Source organism: Mus caroli, chromosome 11 (assembly GCF_900094665.2).
Source record: "Mus caroli chromosome 11, CAROLI_EIJ_v1.1, whole genome shotgun sequence".
In the NCBI taxonomy this organism is placed as follows: Eukaryota; Metazoa; Chordata; class Mammalia; order Rodentia; family Muridae; genus Mus; species Mus caroli.
The window spans coordinates 27,538,152-27,556,613 of NC_034580.1; the positions used below are offsets into that span (position 1 = coordinate 27,538,152).

General features: G+C 40.5%; 1 protein-coding gene and 1 pseudogene across 3 annotated transcripts; one reads left to right on the plus strand and one right to left on the minus strand.

Annotated features, from left to right (window-relative positions):
- The first annotated feature begins 929 nt into the window (after window positions 1–929).
- On the plus strand, window positions 930–13,819 carry C11H5orf47 (chromosome 11 C5orf47 homolog). 3 transcript variants are annotated; one of them, XR_002379212.1, is made up of 5 exons: window positions 930–1,252; window positions 9,047–9,132; window positions 10,531–10,628; window positions 12,255–12,299; window positions 13,754–13,819. XR_002379212.1 is itself a non-coding variant. In XM_021178138.1 (4 exons), the coding sequence occupies exons 1-4, from the start codon at window positions 961–963 to the stop codon at window positions 12,273–12,275; spliced, it is 501 nt and encodes a 166-aa protein (XP_021033797.1). In that variant the 5' UTR covers window positions 930–960; the 3' UTR covers window positions 12,276–12,421. The 3 variants fall into 3 exon arrangements, 1 of the variants encoding a protein (XP_021033797.1); XR_002379211.1 differs by lacking the exon at window positions 13,754–13,819 and having other exon boundaries at window positions 12,255–12,421; XM_021178138.1 differs by lacking the exon at window positions 13,754–13,819 and having other exon boundaries at window positions 9,047–9,136; window positions 12,255–12,421.
- LOC110304215 lies at window positions 13,536–13,866 on the minus strand (annotated as a pseudogene).
- Window positions 13,867–18,462: the final 4,596 nt, after the last annotated feature.

Here is an 18,462-nt window from a genome sequence, read left to right on the forward strand (position 1 = left end):
GGCATGATGGCGCACGCCTTTAATCCCAGCACTCTTGGGAGGCAGAGGCAGGCGGTTTTCTGAGTTCCAGGCCAGCCTGGTCTACAGAGTGAGTCCCAGGACTGCCAGGGCTACACAGAGAAACCCTGTCTCAAATAATAATAATAATAATAATAATAATAATAATAATAATAAATAAAATAGAAGGCCTAAAAAAATTAAAGTTACAACATAGAGAAACCACGTCTCAACAAAACAAAAATTAAAAACAGAGAAGTGGGAAGGGGTCACTGCTCCAAGGACAGGAAGATTATCACACAGAGCAAGGGGCCTTTACATAAATCAAAATTTTACTGGACGTAAAGGGTTAAAACATTTTGCAAGAAAGTCTTACAAGGTGGAAGACAGGAGATAAAAATGTTTTAATTCCTTGTCCTAAACACACATTTTTATAGTATTTGATAGAAAAGAACCATATTTGATATTTCTTACATCCCAGTCCCAAATGATGCATAGCCTGAAATTCAACCTCTCTCTAGATGAAAGGCCATCCTCACAACCACAGTCCTTCCTGTTTCCCTTTCGGTAGGGCTTTCCTTGCCTCCCAACTTCTAACAGAGATCCCCATTAGGCTCCTGTCTTCTGCTAGGTGCCTGAACTCTTGTGTCCTTAATCCCTTCCTTACCTCAACCCCAGCTTCTCCGTGTTCTACACCTCAACTTCCTACCCAGTACCCAGGCTCCTGGTGTTCTGGACTCCAGCTCACCCACCCACACTCCATCTCTCTTCAGTGAAGTTGGGGCCTCTAGGACAGCCCCATCCTCGCCTCACATAGGTCTGGCCCCAACGGGTCTCCCCCTCGCCCAGCCCGCATGCGCAAGTGTCCCCCCCCCCACACACACACACCTCACACACACACCCCACGCCCTGGGCTCAGGCCGGCTCCGAGGTCCCGCAGGTTGCCTGACAGGAGGCCGAGAGATGGTGCCCAGCGGCAGTGGGCAAAGGCCAGATGGGCCTCGCTTGATCTACGTGACCCGCTTCGCCTCGCACCGCCATGGCGTGTGGCAGTTGAGGGGTCTCCGAGGTTTTGGCCATCGAGGCCCAGGGCTCGGGGCCCGCTGTGCCCCAAAACAAGCAGCGGTGGAGCCCGGGGCCCCGGGAGGAGAGCGGCCCACTGGCTCCCAGGCCGGGGTCACTGACACCCCGGATTCCGCCCCTTTCCAGCGGAGGTCGAGAGCGTCCAGGGGCCGGGAGCAAGCAGCGCAAGCAGGTGGCACGGCAGCGGGAGGGGTCGTCCTGTCAGCGGCCTGTCAGCGCCATCTTGTGCGCGCGGCTTCCGTCAGCCAGGCTTCGCGTCAGACTTCCTGTCAACTTTTGTGTCAGTCTTCCTGTTGGTCCTTGTCTCAACCTTTGCATCTGCCAGTCTTTTTCTGTCAGCCTTCCTGTCAGCCTTGGTGTCATTTTCCTCTTAGCCTTTCCTGTCAGCATCCTAGTCAATAGGCTGCCAGGCTCCTCTCTTCTGCCAGTCTGTGTTGGAGCCATACGTTTAGGAGAATTCCTTTAACTCTTTTAGTGGGGTGGTGACCTGTAAAAGGGCTGCAGGACATTTAAGATAACCCAGAGACCTGAGAGAAGTTCTTGGAGGTAGCTACTTCAGTCGCTCAGAGAAATGGGAGTTTGGCGCGGCGCTTGTTGGTTATTTTTCACTGACATTTATTGAAATTGCTAATTACAGGAGCTGGAGAGATGGCTCAACGGGTTAAGAGCACTGGTTATTCTTCCAGATGATGTAGGTTTGGACCTCAGCACCCACATATAACTGATTGTAATTCCAGTTCCAAGGCATCTGATGCCCTCTTCTGCCCTCCTTGGGCATCATGCATCTACAAGGTGCACAAGCAAAACACATATACATTAAGCCGGGCATGGTGGCGCACGCCTTTAATCCCAGCACTCGGGAGGCAGAGGCAGGCGAATTTCTGAGTTCGAGGCCAGCCTGGTCTACAAAGTGAGTTCCAGGACAGCCAGAGCTATACAGAGAAACCCTGTCTCGAAAAACCAAAAAAAAAAAAAAAAAAAAGAAAGAAAAGAAAATTAATTGCTAATTACCTGATATATATTCAATCAGACCTCTTAAGAGACGTTGAAGCATCCTGTTAAAACACAGAAGATCTGAAGATGTAGTCGTGGCCCACACTTATAATCCCAACACTAAGGAGTCAGAGTCAGGCAGATCTGTGAGTTTGAGGCCAGCCTGGTCTATAGAGCAAGTTCCAGAACAGCCAGGACAACACAGAGAAACACCTTTTACCTATACTTTTCAAAGCAATTTTACTGAGATTTCATTAACAGTGTATCCAGTTCACCCAGTTATGGTACACAAGTTAATGGTTCTTACATATCCACAGAGTTGTGTCCTTTGCATTCCATTTTAACATAACTGTAATATCACAGAGAAACTCTGTACCCCTTTGAAGGCATCATAGCCCCTCACCATTGCCTCTACTACCCACTAATCTTAGCCCTATCTATGCAAGTATTAGTCTGCATTGTCTATTTTGGACATATCTAGATGGAATCTATACGTGGACGGCTTCTCTTCCTCAGGCCTATTCTTTTTTCCATGTTAATTTTAGATCCTGTTAATTCACTGATCAGTTCACTAACTGACTGACTAATGTGGTTAGCTCCATCACTGATTCTCATAATTTTCATGTATTTTGCAGGTGTGTGTTATTTGTGGGATTTTTGGTTTTGTTTTTGTTTTTAAGACAGGATCTCACTATGTATCTTCAGCTGGCCTGGAATTCAGTGTGTATACAAGGCTGACCTTCAACTCATAGAGATCTACCTGCCTCTGCCTCCCAAGTGCTGAGATTAAAGATATGTATCACCATCCCCAGCTGGCATATCCCATTTGCAAACAGGAATAATCTTATTTCCCTCTTATTCATTCTTATGTCTACCATAATCTTTTTGTCTAATTATACTGGCTAATACCTCTCGTGCAGGGTGAATAGTGTAGAGATAACAGACACCTTACCTTGTTCTTAGGAGAAATGCCTCTGGTGTTTCACCATTAAATAAAGTACTGGTTTTAGGACTAAGACTATATATTTAGAATATGAAAAAGTATCTCTTTATTTTTTCAGTATTTTTTATTTATTATGAATGAGCTTTAAATTTTGTCAAAGGTTTACTATGATCTATGGAGATAATAATATTTTTCTTGGAATTAGTAATGTATAGCGTGATATAAATAGGTTTCCAAATACTTTATCAACCTTACAGTGTTGAAATAATTTTCTCTTGCTTCTGTTGTATTTTTTTAATATAGTGGTACCTTTAATAGTGAGTTGCTTAGAATTTTTTATTGATGTTCATGAGATATAGTGACCTGTACTTTTTCTTTGTGTTTCTTTACCTGATTTAGATTTTGAAGTTAGACTTATTTCATAAAAGTAATTGAGAGTTTTTCTTTCTTTACTGTGTTCAAGAATAAGTTATGGAACATTGAAACCATGTGGCTTAGAAAGTTTGATAAAATTCTTTTGCAAACCATCTGAACCTCGATTTTTGTGGAATAATTTATTAATAATGTTCTCTGTGGTGTAAAAACTAGTCTGTTTACACTTTCTGAGAGGTCAGTTTAGGCAGCGTGCACTTCCTTAGCAATTACACACTTCATCTCAGTCTCCAAATGTGTTTCCACTGAGCTCTGCAAAGTGATGAGTTTTAATTTTAAAAGTTCACCTATGCTTTAATGGTCAGTCCACTCTTAATAATTTGTTTCTCTGTTTTTTGTGTAGGCATTACTTTCTCCCTTTGTATTGATGACATTAGTATTTTGATTATTTTTAAAGCAAGATTTTGATTTATTACTTAAGCGTTTTTTTTTCTAGTTTCTTCCCTATATAATACCAACTTCTTAGCCATATTCTCTTTCCTGTGCTTTCTTTTGGTGTACTTTTTTATGCTAAAATTTGAGCATTTATTTTATTTCTTAATAGTTTTAAAATGCATTCCATTTTTTCTTATAGATATTTATTGTATATTGAACATACTACTTCCACCCCTCACCCAGCTCCCCTCTATTCTCCTTTCTTTCAACCCTTCATTTATCCCCTTAGACAATTTAATCTACACATGCATGCTTTTATGTGACTGTATAGAATCTAGGAAATACAAACGAGAGAACATGTAATCTTTGACTTCCTGAGGCTTGCTTAATATGATGGTGTCCAGTTGAACCCATTTCCCTGAAGACAACATAATTTCATTCTTCTTTATGGATTAAAAAATTTTCTGTGTGGAGACCAAGGATCTTTCCACAACTTAGCTGTGGGAATACTATTGCATAAACATTGATGTGCAAGTGTCTCCATGATATGTTAACTTGGAGTCTTTTGGGGTTTCAGGAGAGGTATAGCTGGGCTATTTAATAGATGTATTTTTTAATTTTCTGAGGAACCTCCATACTGATTTCCATAGAATTTGGACTAGGTTACATTCCCACAACCATGTATAAAGATCAGGATTCTCTTTGTCCACATCTGTACCAGAATTTATGTTACATATGTCTGTCTTTCTTTCTTTCTTTCTTTCTTTCTTTCTTTCTTTCTTTCTTTCTTTCTTTCTTTCTTTCTTTCTTTCTTTCTTTTTCTTTCTTTCTTTCTTTCTTTCTTTCCTTCTTTCTTCCTTCCTTCCTTTCTTTCTCTTTCTTTCTTTCTTTCTTTCTTTCTTTATCTTATCTGTCCATCTGTCTATCTACCTTTCTATCTATCTATCATCATTTATCTATCACCTATCAATCATCTATATCTGTCTGTCTGTCTATTGTATGTGTATGTCAGACATATGTGTGTGAATTAGGGAACAGCTTGTGGGAGTCAGTTCTCTCAGTTCTTCTGCCTGTTGTTAGGCTTGGCAGCCAGGGGTCCTTACCTTCTGGACCATCTTGCCAACTCCTGTTGCTTTCTAAATGACTGACATTCAGACTAGAGTAATATGTAATGTCAATGTGATTTTAATCGGGATTTCTCTGGCAACTGGAGAGTTAAGCAGTTTTTCATGGTGATTGATGATTTCTATTTCCTCCTTCCTGAATTCTCTATTACTTTCATCAGTTCTTTTTGGGGAGGTGGGTTACTGGTCAGTTTTTTTAGTTCTATGTATACTCTACTTATTAATCTCTAAGACGCATACCTCTGATTTCCTCTAGTCTGTGGGCTTTCTCTTCACCCAACTGTTCCCTTTGTTACACAGAAGATTTTTTTTTTTTATTTCATGAGATCCCATTTGTCAATTGTTGGCCTTATTTCCTTGGCAACTGGGGTCCTATTCAGAACTTGCCAATACTTTTTCCAGTATTCAGATCTTACATTAAGGTCCCCCTACCCCCATCACCAATTTAGAGTTGGTTTTTGTTTGAGGTAAGAAATGGGGAGTGTTTTCTTTCTTGTACCCAAGGCTGTCCAGCTTCCCCAGAACCATTTGTAGAAGGCTGTTTCTTTTTCCCAATGCTGTTTTTTCAATCTTTGTCAAAACTTAGTGGCTAGCTGTATTGGTTTCCATCTAGACTTCCTATTCTGTTCCATGGTTTTACAGTCTGTGCTGCTCCTGTTACTGTGGCGATCATGTGACTTTGACCTAACAGTGGGCATATTGATCCTATCGGCAGTATTTTTTTGTTCAGGATTGCCTTGACTCTTCTGAATACTTTGTGCTTTTAAATGAGTTTTAATATTACTTTCAACTTCTGTGAAGAATATCATTGGAATTTTTAACAGAGTTATGTTGAATATGTAGATTAGAAATCAGGCATTTCATTTACTTTTTAAAATCAGGAAGTATTTAGTATGAATTTTTAAAAACACATTTAGAACCTCCCACACATCTCAATATGTAATACTCCACTGTCGATTTTAATGGGTTCTATAATTTCATTGTATTTATTCATATTACACTGATACTGCTTAGCATATTTTAAAGGTTCTAAATCCTGAGACCTTCATATTCTTTAGTTTTGTTATACTTTCTAGTTTTATTGCATTGTAGTCAGAAAATGATATTCCTAATGTCTCTGTCTTGCATGTTACTGGGGCTTTCTTTGTAACTCATTTCATGACTTTTCCCCGTTCCCCTATTCCAGAAACACTGTCCTCCAGAAGTCTGGATCCTTTTTTATCTGAGTCTGTCTGACTCCAACTGCTTGCTTGGTACACTGTGTGGGATTTGGTCCTTTAAATTACATACTTAAAACGTCCCTGCACTTCATGTTCTGATCTGCCTTCTTATTTATTTATTTAGTATTTTCAGATACAGGATGGATTTAATTTAGCTTTGTAGCTGATAAGAGGCCAGAAACCAGCTTCAAGGCAGTGGCTGTGGTCCAGTAGAAATGGAAAGGTTAGAATTAAAGCTGTAGAGGCAAATGGGCAGAACTGATAACTGACTAGAAGAGAGAAGGAAGAGTCGAGGCTAAGTCTGCCATATCTGTACTGGCTACTGTGTGAATAGCAAAGCTATTAACTCCAATGACCTCCTTGCTGAGCTTGTAAAACCAGGAATGCAGTCAAGGCAAAGGTGTCCTGAGACTGACATGCACCTAAGCTAAACCAAAGAGTACTCAGTCCTGGTTATATTTGATATTAAATAGATATTTATTAAATGTCTATGGCGAATTAAAATGACTTAGTCATCCATTTAACAAGATCTACCATCTAGCATGGTGAAACATTAGGTCAAATGCTAATGACAAGATGGATCAGGTGACTATTCTGTACTCAAAGGACTTCCATGTGAGTAATGTGTATGCAAGTCAGTAGTTGTGAGTGCTATGGAGAGGCCTGAGAAGGGCATTGATAACAAGTTCAGGGACAGAAAGAGGTAGAACAGAAAATCAAAAGAACAAAGATAGAGAATGTCTGCTGGAAGCCGGGCATGGTGTCGCATGCCTTTAATCCCAGCACTTGGGAGGCAGAGGCAGGTGGATTTCTGAGTTTGAGGCCAGCCTGGTCTACAGAATGAGTTCCAGGACAGCCAGGGCTACACAGAGAAACCCTGTCTCAAAAGAAACAAAAAACAAAAAACAAAAAAAAAAAAAAGAGAGAGAGAGAGAGAGAATGTCTCCTGGAACAGGAGAGATTATCAAGACCTCTGGCTTGGAAGTTAGAAGGACAATCATGGCTCTGCTAATGATCAGAAATACGCTGTTGCCCATTTTAGTTATCTGATTCTTAACTTTATCACCTTTCAAGTAGAGGTGATGGTTTCTGCCTCAGGGTGTGGCTGGGGGTTCTGTGAAGAATAAATGAAGCAGCAACTGCAGTTATGATATTTGGCATGGACTAAGAACTCAGTAAATGTTGGCACATTGAGCCCAGATGACTTAAAGAAAAAAGAATGACTAGCAAGATGCACTAAACATTTACTGAATGAATGAAAAACAAGTTTTTTGATTAAATCATAGTGTTTTTTTTATTTCTATAACCCCTAAAGGTGTTTAATTTGTGGGATGATGTTACCAGAGACAGATGCCGTATGAAAGTTAGGCTGGTAAGCCATCCTAAGATGTGCTGGTGTTTAGAAAGCCAAGAGATAAGCATCAGGCAAATCTAACATTTCAAGCAAGGCTAATAGGTGGGGCTGGTTTCCTCCTATGTTTAGGAGATAGAACCATATGTTGTAAATAATTAAAGATGAAGAATTCTATTATGGGGTTGTATGAATGAATACTTTGGAAATAGTGAATAATTTAGGGATAACAGAGTTGGGAAAGCTTCATGGTAGAAAAACCTATTTGAGATTTTCTACATGAGGCTCAAATTGGAACAGATTACAGGTGGAAAAATGTATAAGCAAACTGTTGAGGACAGACGATGATTGCAGTGACCAGGAAGAGCTACAGGTACAGCTCAATAGGGTCAGAGCATGGGTGACAAGAACCAGGGGATCTGAAGCATAAATTGGGACTAAATCCCTGGAGTGCTGGACTTTGGTGCCCAGTTACAGAAGAGGCAGAGATAGTCTTGTGTACATGCGTTATACTTTTTGCTGTATTTTTAGATAAACTTCATGGCTCCCATCTTACCTTAGGGAGTGTAGGTACAGACCAGGTAAGGCTGTAAGTAGAAACCGGTGGGATGCTGAGCACATCACCTGAGGCTGTGTGCACTCAAAGGGGCAGGTGAACAGAAGCAGAGCTGTCCAAGCTCCAGCTTTCTTCTCGAGTGTATGCTGGTCTGCTTAGTAGATTTGCTTAAAGAGGTATGCTTCTCCTCTTAGCTACATTTTGTTAGAACACTATTTGTGTGCAGTTTTCTAAAAGAGATATTAATCATAAGCTAATAATGGCAAAAAATGCTCAGTTGTAGTAAATAGGTTTCTTGCTAGAAAGTAGCTATGTCATGAAGGAAAAATAATACATCTTGAAGATCTCTAAGTGACATGTGGACAAACTCAGACTTCCTCTGTGGTTGGAAGATTGAAAGAGTTGGCAAGGGAATTAGTTTCTCACAATGTGATTTAATGAAGTACCTTCATCCGGTGTCTGTGCCTCACCCAGAATCAGTGACATGTGCCTGGCAAATTAGCCAATGCCATTTGGGAACACATTTTAGTTAATTCAACAAATGTATTATTTACCTAGTATCTATAAAATAGAAACTGGATTGCCAGAGAGGAAAACACATTTCTCAAGAAAACCGTGAATTTCTGTGACAACCCAGCATGGTTTGTAAGATCCGAGAAGGTTCTCTGGAAATCTGTTAAGTGTGCAAAGTGTATAGTACGTCAGGAATGACGTGAGGAGAGTTAAGGTGGGCATGCTAAAGACAGGGGAAAGCAGGGAGGAAGGGCTCCAGGGAACAAATGCTTATTGTTGTTTTCAACATAATCTTAGCTGAGTGGTATAGTGGTCTTACCTAGTGATCAGAAATACAACTCCAAATATTAGCTAACATCCCCCAAAAGAGCTTACAAGACACAGCTATGGCCTCTGTTTTCAGGATAATGCTTTTAAAAATATATACTAATGTCAATATCTTTACTTTAAAAAAAATAGGTTTAAACCAGAAAAATGCAGCTAAAGAGTTTGATTTTCCCATTCCACTGAATGAAGCCTCCAAGCTAATGAAGGAGAGGAAAAAGGTGTGTTGTATAAAGAAAAACTAACCATGTTTAAATGTTAGGCCTTCCTCTATATGTACAGTATGTGAAACTGTTTGCGACAGTGAAAGCAATTCTATCTTCTGAATAATTTAATTTTCTGAAATGAGAAAATAGAAATACCTTGGAAAAAATGGAACTGAGCTTGGAAATATTTAATAACTGTGAAGAATAGTCCTGTTGTTTGAAGGTATAAAATACACTTTAATCAAATATAACCTGCCAGGAGATATTTCAAAGCATAACCTATGTTCCATCGAGTGTAGCTAACTGCTGTATAGAAAGGAAATCACAGACTTCATAGAAAAGAATCCATCTGCACTGGTGTCATATTGCTCTTTCCAAAGCAAAGAACTTATGTGACTTTTTCGCCAGAAAGATGACAAAGATGAACTTTATTGCTGAACCCTTCCCACCACTGGTTGCCAAATGTCATGGTACCGCAGGCATTTTAGCACATTCCAAGCAATGGCTGAGTGAATCTGTGAATTCTGTTGTACCTTAAAGAATTTATTTGTTGAGCATGACACATAAATTCATGCTTGTTTGGTGTATAGACCATATACGGTCTAAAACAGCGCTTAGAGTAACCTGTCCTGCCCCAGATATATCTGAAGGAAGCAGCAGTTTTCCACTGCACTAAGACCTGCTTCCTTCTGAGGAGAAAAGAACCATGGTCAGTGTTTACCTCTAACTATCATGTGCCACACACTGGAGTAAGTGGTTTACCTACACCATATACACCTTTCATCTTATACTTCAATATGTGACGATGTTTCTACATAACATTTAAATGCTTGCCAAGTGTCAAAGTGCTAAGCAGCAAAAAAAAAAAAAAAAGACTTTGAATCTAGATGTAACTATTTAATTTTATAATTTTTTTCTATTCTAGTATATTCATAATTTCTAGTAAGTTTTTCTGGCTATCTTCAAGGAGAAACAGTTAATTCTTACCTATATATAACATATAATATAATGTATATAAAATATGTATTAATATTAAGGTTGAAATAACAATTAATATATATTAATAGACAATATGAAATACATTATAAGCAAAACTCTGCTCAGCATAAGCAGAGGAATAGAAATTCATTATTTTTAGTGCCTTTGAAAACTGAATGCAACAGACCCACTTAGTAAGACATTGTAGACTGCCTTCTTCTTTTCTGGAAGGAAGCATCATCCAGGACAGCTAATATAAATACTGTAGGAAGAAAGTGTTTGGGACAACCCAGTGAGCATGGGGTCACTGACATGACAGTTCCTCAGAGCTGATGCTAGCTCAGATGCAGCCCAGGGAGTCATTCTCAGTCGCTGCCACGGAGAGGCTGTGCACTTTTCTCCCCAGCATTCCTCACTGTGTTTTTCTCTTTAAAGCCTCTGTGTGGAGCAAAGTACAGCAAGTCATTTCCAGAATGATTGCAGAGAACGAGAGTTACAGACGCAGACTGCAGGGCCAACGTGTATCTAGTGAAGTAAGTCAGCACAGTTTACATTTTATTAAAAAGTAGATATTGCCGGGCGTGGTGGCACACGCCTCTAATCCCAGCTCTTGGGAGGCAGAGACAGGTGGATTTCTGAGTTCAAGGCCAGCCTGGTCTACAAAGTGAGTTCCAGGACAGCCAGGGCTACACAGAGAAACCCTGTCTCCAAAAACCATAAAAAAAAAAAAAAGAGTATATATTATAAGCATTGTAGCTAACCTTGGATTGCATTAGATTTCCTAACGGCCAGTATTAAAGTATAGAACAGCTAAAGCATCAAGCCATGCTCAGGCAGGGGATGTGGGGTAGGCCCTGACTGTACCTGTGGCTGTAAGGGTGCAGAGGGCAAGCACTGGCTGGATGTTTCTGAGCAAAGAACATGTATGTCCATTAAATTCATATTTGAATGTCAGTCTTTAAACACAAATTACAAAGCACCCGTAGTGGTGAAGAACATATTAGCTGTATTATAAAACTACACATTGCATTCAGCTTCTTGTCATTTCCTCTTCGTGGGGGCTGCATTCCTGTTTACCTCATTTTATAAAGTCTACATCCCCAGAAAACACCTCACACACTGAATGTTACCCTAAAGCTGCAGCAGTGTATACTAACTGAAAGTGTGGAAAGTCAAAGCTTTCCGGACTGGCAATCTGACTCAGCAAGTAAAGAAGCTTGCCAAGAAGCCCGACGGTCTGAGGTCAGTCCCCAGGAAGCACATGGGAAAAGGCGAAAGCCAGCGTAAGTGGGCCTCTGACCTCCATTTGCATGCCACCCTCTTTACATATGTGCCAGGACATGCACGAATGTACACACATACACACACACACACACACACACACAAAGTAAATAAAGTGATTATAAACATTATAAAAAGGAAATTTGTGGCTTTCAGAATATTCAGTGGTACAAAATTAAAATTACTACTAATAAATTAAATGAAAATGGTTGTTTCCATCCCTTCACATGTGTGCCCTACTGTAGAATATGTCCTGTCCTGATGAGTGCTTCTGTGGAGTCTCAGTACTTAATGACAACTTTTGAGTCATTACACTTACAGCAGTTAATTTTGAGAAGAATGTTTTCCTAAGACAGCAAGAATGTTTTGTAAGCAGCACAGCACTGGATAAAGGCTATAGTACTAGGAGCAGCCACAGACAGCTTCCCTGGGAACACATTGCTCAAGATGGCAGCGCTCAGACTCACGTCCAGCCTCACGATGCAGCAATCACTTTGCTTATCCAACAAGAATGAGGTGTGTGCTGGGAGAAGGAACACAGTCGAAGCTTCTTAGAGAGAAGTGTGTTGGAACAGAGGTGGGCAGAGAACCTGGCTGTCCGCTCACTGTGGAACCTTGAACATGCCAGAGTACTCGGAACCCCAGCCTTCTATGAATCCAAAATAATTTGCTAGGCTAGGCTAATGCTAGGCTTTCCAAATAACATAAAGGGTATCTTTGAAATTCGTTATTTTACCTTAACTTTTGAACTAAGTTATATAACTTTAATAAAGTTAATATGTTACAAAAATATAATATAATTTTTATATCTTAATATGTATTTGGTGACAAAAATAAATGTTACAGATCAACTTGAACTTCTCATATGTTGTTCCTAGATTCGAGTTACTGCAAGATAAATGTGAATCTTCCTGCCTTCTCTGGTGAGAGTCCACTGAGATCCCTGAAGAGACCTTCCCCTCCCTGTGTGTCCTGCTGTGTCTAACCTTCACTGTGCCCTCATTGTCACCTCTACCTTCTTCCTTCCTTAACCCAGTGCTTGGCACACAACACACCTCATTAAATATGTTTTTAATTTAAATCTTCACTTAGGCCCCATCTCTGTCATTTCCTAGAACTACTCTTTCTATGATCCGTGTGTGTGTGTGTGTGTGTGTGTGTGTGTGTGTGTGTATCACATATATGAGTGTGATATACATGTACACATATGAATGTGTGGTTTTCCATCTTTTATATATGTCTCTGCTCTGCTTTGTTGTCTTTCTCTTGGACTGTGCTGTCACATGTATTACAGCCTCACTGCCCCTCTGACAAGCTGTAGTTTGTGTCATGCTTCTCCTCTGTGTCTCTTGCTGTATCTTCTGTTTATTTTTAAGCTGTCCCTCTGCTGCCCTAAGAGTAACTATGTCTCCTATTTCTCTCTTCACATAACTCATGTTTTTATAGCCTTAGCTACTGTTTCTATCCTACCCATGACCTCTGATATTTTCAACTATCCCATAGATACTTTAATAGTCTGGTTTACAATACACACACACACACACACACACACACACACACACACACACAAAAAGTAAATTTCTTTTTGTATCCCCTGGTTTCCCAGTCACCTGGCCCCATTCTGCATGTGGGGGCAGATTTCCTCCTGTTTTCTGAGACTTGAGGAGTAATAGAGGAAAGGCAGATCTGAGGAAAGACAATAAGAATTTTGTAGACAAGAGCAGTGTAAGGAAAGTGTATTTTATTTTTAAATTTTAAATACTGAAATTTTTAATGTGAGAAATCCTAAGTCAACTTTTTAAAGCAAACATGCCGTAACGATATGACACTATTTTCATAACCAATGCCCATAAAATGCCATTAGTATAAAAAAATCTAAGCAAATCTCAAAGACAGTACATTACTAAGTAGAGCATCATGTAATGTTGATTTTAACAAGAGACTTAACAGGTATAAGAAGCAGCATAAAACATAAATTCAAGTATGCAATTAGAATTTACAAATTATAAAAACTCTCCACTTTTATTGCTGGTTTCTTTTAAATGGCTAAATTTTATACTCATTTTTTTTCAGTTAAAAGCCTATTCAACAAGCCAATTAGACAAACTCATCCACCCAAATTTACAGTAAACTAAAAACATTATTCAGATGAGTAAGTTTTATTCATCTGTGTCATCAGTCTGCAAAGGACACACCTTTCTTGTGGCTTTTCCTAAGCCACTGCTTCCTGCTTCTTCAGGAATTGGGTTCTCTTTTTCAGATGTTTTAGGGGAGAGCCTGAAGAATTAATTCTCCAATGCCTTTTTTTGCTCTTTGGTGTTGGGTGCACATAAGCTGGGTTCCTTCTGAAAGCTTAATTTCAGCTTTTCTCAATCAGCTTGAGGAAGAGTTGGTGACAGAGATAGGGGAGCCTGACACCTTCCTGGGGATCGATCAAGAAGCTGCTTTTCTGTAGGCTTCTGGGACTTGCTTTGCTTCAGTCCACACCATGTTCACACAGGAAGAGACAACTCTCACCAACTCCCCAACTGCTGATATCTCAACTGGACAAGAACCTGATGCACAGCATCATTGAGAAGTCCTCACAGAACTGTTAGAAAATGAAAATATGCAAAGTTCTCATGAAGGTGGTAATGTCTGTACAATTTATGGGTTTGTTTCTTTCCAAGCTACAACTTCATCCCTTCATGAGATTCAACAACTTTGATTTTGTGATTGTATGTTCTTTAAATGACTAGTAAATTCACCTGTTTCTTGTTGATGGGCACATGTCACCTAGGCAAATGGCCTAGGCCTTGCATATGAGATCCACAGTTTCTCCCCACACAGGCTTATCCAACATCCTTGGACAATGCTAAGTCAAGTTTCACATTGCTATATCCCTCAATAAAGTTTCAAATGTTAGTTTATACAAGTTAAATCTACCTAACTGCATAAAAGTTTGTGGAGAGTGTAGACAAAGATTTTTAGCTATGTTTAGGTTTGTGTGAGCTGCTGACTCTTTATGGAAGCAAAGCCTGTTTTATCAGCTCTGTCAGTATGTATGCATTTCACTGTCACATGAGTGTCACACTGGAGACAAAGTGTCCTATTGTTCTAGAACCATGCAGCTCTAAAGACTTCCATGGAAATGAATGTTCTAAATGTTTAATTTATTGTTTAATAATTTCTAGTGAAATATATCTGTTTTGTTGAACAGAAAAGTACAATGTGAATTTCCTTCTCAGATATTGAACAGCAGATGTGATACCATGATTTGTCCACCGTTTCAGATTGCTATCAGAACCTGATACACTCTTCATGAGAACCTGAGACGGTTTCAAGTCAGAGGCATACCTATTGGAGCTGTGGACATTTCACATTTCCTTCTTCTCTTCATCTCATCCTCTTCAGTCTTTCCACTGGTCTGTGCCAGAGGAATTTGCCCAGTAATTCTATTCCTGATTTGTCTTTTTCTTTGCTTAAATCAATGTTTTATTTTAGCCCAGTAGTCTGTTCTTGTGGCAGTGCATTCTGAGAAATGTACCACAGATGATTCTGACATCTTATGAGTATCATAGAGTACACTCACACAAAGCTAAGTGGCCTGAGTCACCATTGAGCATGGCTCCAACTGCAGCAAGGATGACAATAAACACAAGGCATGAGAGCCTGCTGCCTCTGTAATGGGGCATTCTGCTTTAAACTAAGAGCTTTCCTATACATAAAGGTAATGTACATTAGTGATGAAAACAGTATGTTGACTAGATAAAGCAGTAGAGTGTTATCATTGAGTATCCTTGGCCTTTGTGTGCTGCAGGGAATCAAATTCAGGCTCTGGGCAAGCGAACTGAACACTGCCACTGAGCATATCCCCAGCACTGTACCATTCAAGTCCCTTTTGTGTGACTGGTAGATAATCTCCTTAGTGGCAGCAAGGTCAATTTCTGGCTCAGCCTGCTTCAGGCTTGTGGGAGGTTACATCTCCTCCCTATTATTAATATTTAAAAAAGCTGGACTGAGGCATAAAATTTATTTATGCTCCATAGTCCTGCCTGGGAATTATGGTGGCTGGCGGCTGTGCCTGCCTTAGGATCTCAGATCCTCTCGAACCATCCAATTCCATGCAGCTAGTTTGTGTCATAATTCACACAAACTTGGCTTTGTGGTGTATTATTAACAGCCATGGCCTTTTGGCATGTACCCCTGTCTTAGATTTGGTATGATCCGGGATCTGGTTGCCCGTCATTGACTAACTGGCCCTCATAGTGCACCTTATTCCCAAATCAGACCAAAGCCACAATATGTACTTAGAATTCTTCTTGATGAAAATTAATAACTGCCACCTGCGCGCTGTTGGGGGCGGGGGATGCACGCCTGCTGCAGTCAGGCTGAAGGGCGTTGACTGACCTGCTTGGAAAACAAAGTCAAGACAGTGAAAGGCACAGTACAGAAGCTTCTTTTGGAGAAGTCCAGGTACTCCAATTGCAAATTAGCAACGATCAGGCTAGACTTAGAGCTCCTGGTGTGGGGGAGGTGACTTTGAGAATTGCAGAAAGACTACAGGATTTTTAGCCATAATCAAGGTTAGAGTCATACTTACTAGAAGATTCGGGATCTGTGTTGAAAGGGGGAAGCTCAAAAGAATAAGCATGTGATCCAATTCACATATACTTTTCTCCCATAAGAAGGCTGTTTTTGAACACAATAATTGGGATGCATGCATGCATGAATTTATAGAAGATACAAAAGCATGCATAAAAACAATTTTTTAACTTATCTATTATTATTTAAAATGATGGTATGCAATAGATCAAATGATAATATTCTTTAATAACCAAATTAATTGCTGTTTGGAACAAGGAACAGACAGTCATGTTTTTAAGACACAATTTTTGTTATAGTTATCCCAAACTATATGAATTTATCTTATAATTCTTTATTAGCACCACTGCGGCCTTAATAGGATGCTGAAACCTTACTTTGAGGTGAAGAAGGATGATTTTACAACAATATTTTCTCTAGGCAAGGAATTGTTGTGGGCACATTTAATAACCAATAACCAAAATAGGCAGCTAATATTTAATTACCATTGATTATAATTGATAACAACTATAAAAGCTTTCTTTAATTTCTGCAAGGCCTTTTGTTCTTTACCAGTTAATTTGTGTCTCACTTAATAGCACCTGACAAAGGCTTAAGTTCTCCTGAGGCGAGTTTAAGGTGAGGTCTTAGCCAATTAACATCTCCTGGAAGCTTTTGAAAATAAAATTTTGAAGCAAATCAATTTTTCTTTCTTAGATTTTCAGGATCGAGATTTTCTAGTATAGCTAAAAACCTAAGTATTAAAAGATATTGCCTCTGAATCTTAAGGAATCTTCCCTGAAGGCAGGGAGAGGTGAGGTCCCAGGAACTTCCCCAGTCAAGGTTTGTGAAATGAAAGAAATGCCACACAAACCTCACTGAGGCTGCTCCAAGCTGAGCTCTGTGTCTACCCAAGCACAAACATTTCTCAATCTGAGCACTCTGCCAGAGTCCTGGCCCAAAGCTTATCCCTATTTTGAAGTATCTTTAAAGACCTGTTTTCCTGGGTTCGCTCCTGCTACATGTTGTTTAGAATGACTCTAACTCTGAGTTACCAATTTTAAGCTAACTTTCTGTTACAAGCAAAAGACTGCCTGCCCCTTTAGGAGCTGCGTTTGCAATCAGCTCCCAGCAGGGCTTTTCTAGTCACACTAGCACTTCTCTAAATTTTCACATAGCTCTAAACACATACAGAACACACAAAACAGAAACCAACAGATCCAGACACGTGCAACCCTTTCTCGTCCTCCACAAGCAGGCAAAAGAATTAGAAGGGTAAGCGTCCATTTCATAAACAAAACTTGGTCCCTCTGACCGATCTCCGGAGACTTGCCAGACGTCTGTGGCTCTCCCCACTCTCCAGGGTATCCCCTGATGAGATGGCGATCTGCCTAGCACATCTGCTGACCACAGTCCTCCGGGCCTTACAGCCTGAAGGGACAGCTGCAAATACCAAGCACACGTTTCAGAAAACCCCATAGTCTATAAACACCAGAGAAACCAAACTCAGGTGGATCCAAACTCAGACTCACCATGCTTCAGAGACAAGGGACGAGACACAGACAACAAACCAACACAAGGAGCACATGTTCATTTCAGGAAACATAAGACAGACACTCAGAACAAAGACACTGGCCGGCACACACACAAGAGGGGATTCCCCGATTGTCTTTCTGTCCCTGGGAGAGTTTCAAAATCTACTTTCCTCCCGCCTGATGCAGTTTCGAACTGCGGCCATCCGCCTGATTACTAAATCCCTTTTATTAAACCCTTTTATTTCTCTCACCTAAAAAAGCAGCTTCTGAAAGCTACGGCCTGTTGAGTTCCTAGTTCCCAATAACTCACTGCTGAACCTAAGTGAACCCAGCCCGCGGGTTTAGCGCTGATCTAGCTTAACCTGTACCAGTACGAATTTTCTTTAATTCTTTTCTTCCTCCATGAAGCTCCAAACCAGCAGTGCTTCTTCCAAATGTCCTCTGCCTTTCCCAGTTTCCGTGTTGGTTCGCCAAATTGTTGGGGCCAGCCTGTGGTTCTCATGTCCGGATTCGAGCCTGGAAGGCATCGTGGAACTGAGAGAAAAGAGGGAGCCTAGGTGGGTTGAGAAATAATGGAACCAAGACAACTAGTCTGCTCAAGGTTCAAATGTTTAATGGCAGACACACTTTATAAAAGAGGGGGGAAAGTCCATTCCCGCCAATTCATCCTTGGAGCCTGGAACCAGCTGCAAGTAATGACGTGCAGGATAGGGCGTAGTCTCCGGAATAGCTCCGGATTAGCTTGGGGGGGAGGGGAGCTCTCAGCAGGTAGCAGTATCTAGAAGTGGAACAGCGACAATGGCTGAACAATAGAGTGCTCTAGGGAGGAAGGCTCCACCCTAGATAATCTCCTTAGTGGCAGCAAGGTCAAGTTCTGGCTCAGCCTGCTTCAGGCTTGTGGGAAGCTACAACTGGTGGTACAGCAAATTTGCCCAGCACTGCCACGAACAGATGAGCAATGCATTGTGGTAGATTGCCATGGCATCCC

Coding starts and splice junctions, on each gene's coding strand:
- C11H5orf47 (XM_021178138.1), top strand. CDS start 961: ATGGTGCCCAGCGGCAGTGGGCAAAGGCCAGATGGGCCTCGCTTGATC. Junction 1,253..9,046: donor GGAGCAAGCAGCGCAAGCAG/GTGGCACGGCAG, acceptor TAAAAAAAATAG/GTTTAAACCAGAAAAATGCA. Junction 9,137..10,530: donor GAAGGAGAGGAAAAAGGTGT/GTTGTATAAAGA, acceptor TTCTCTTTAAAG/CCTCTGTGTGGAGCAAAGTA.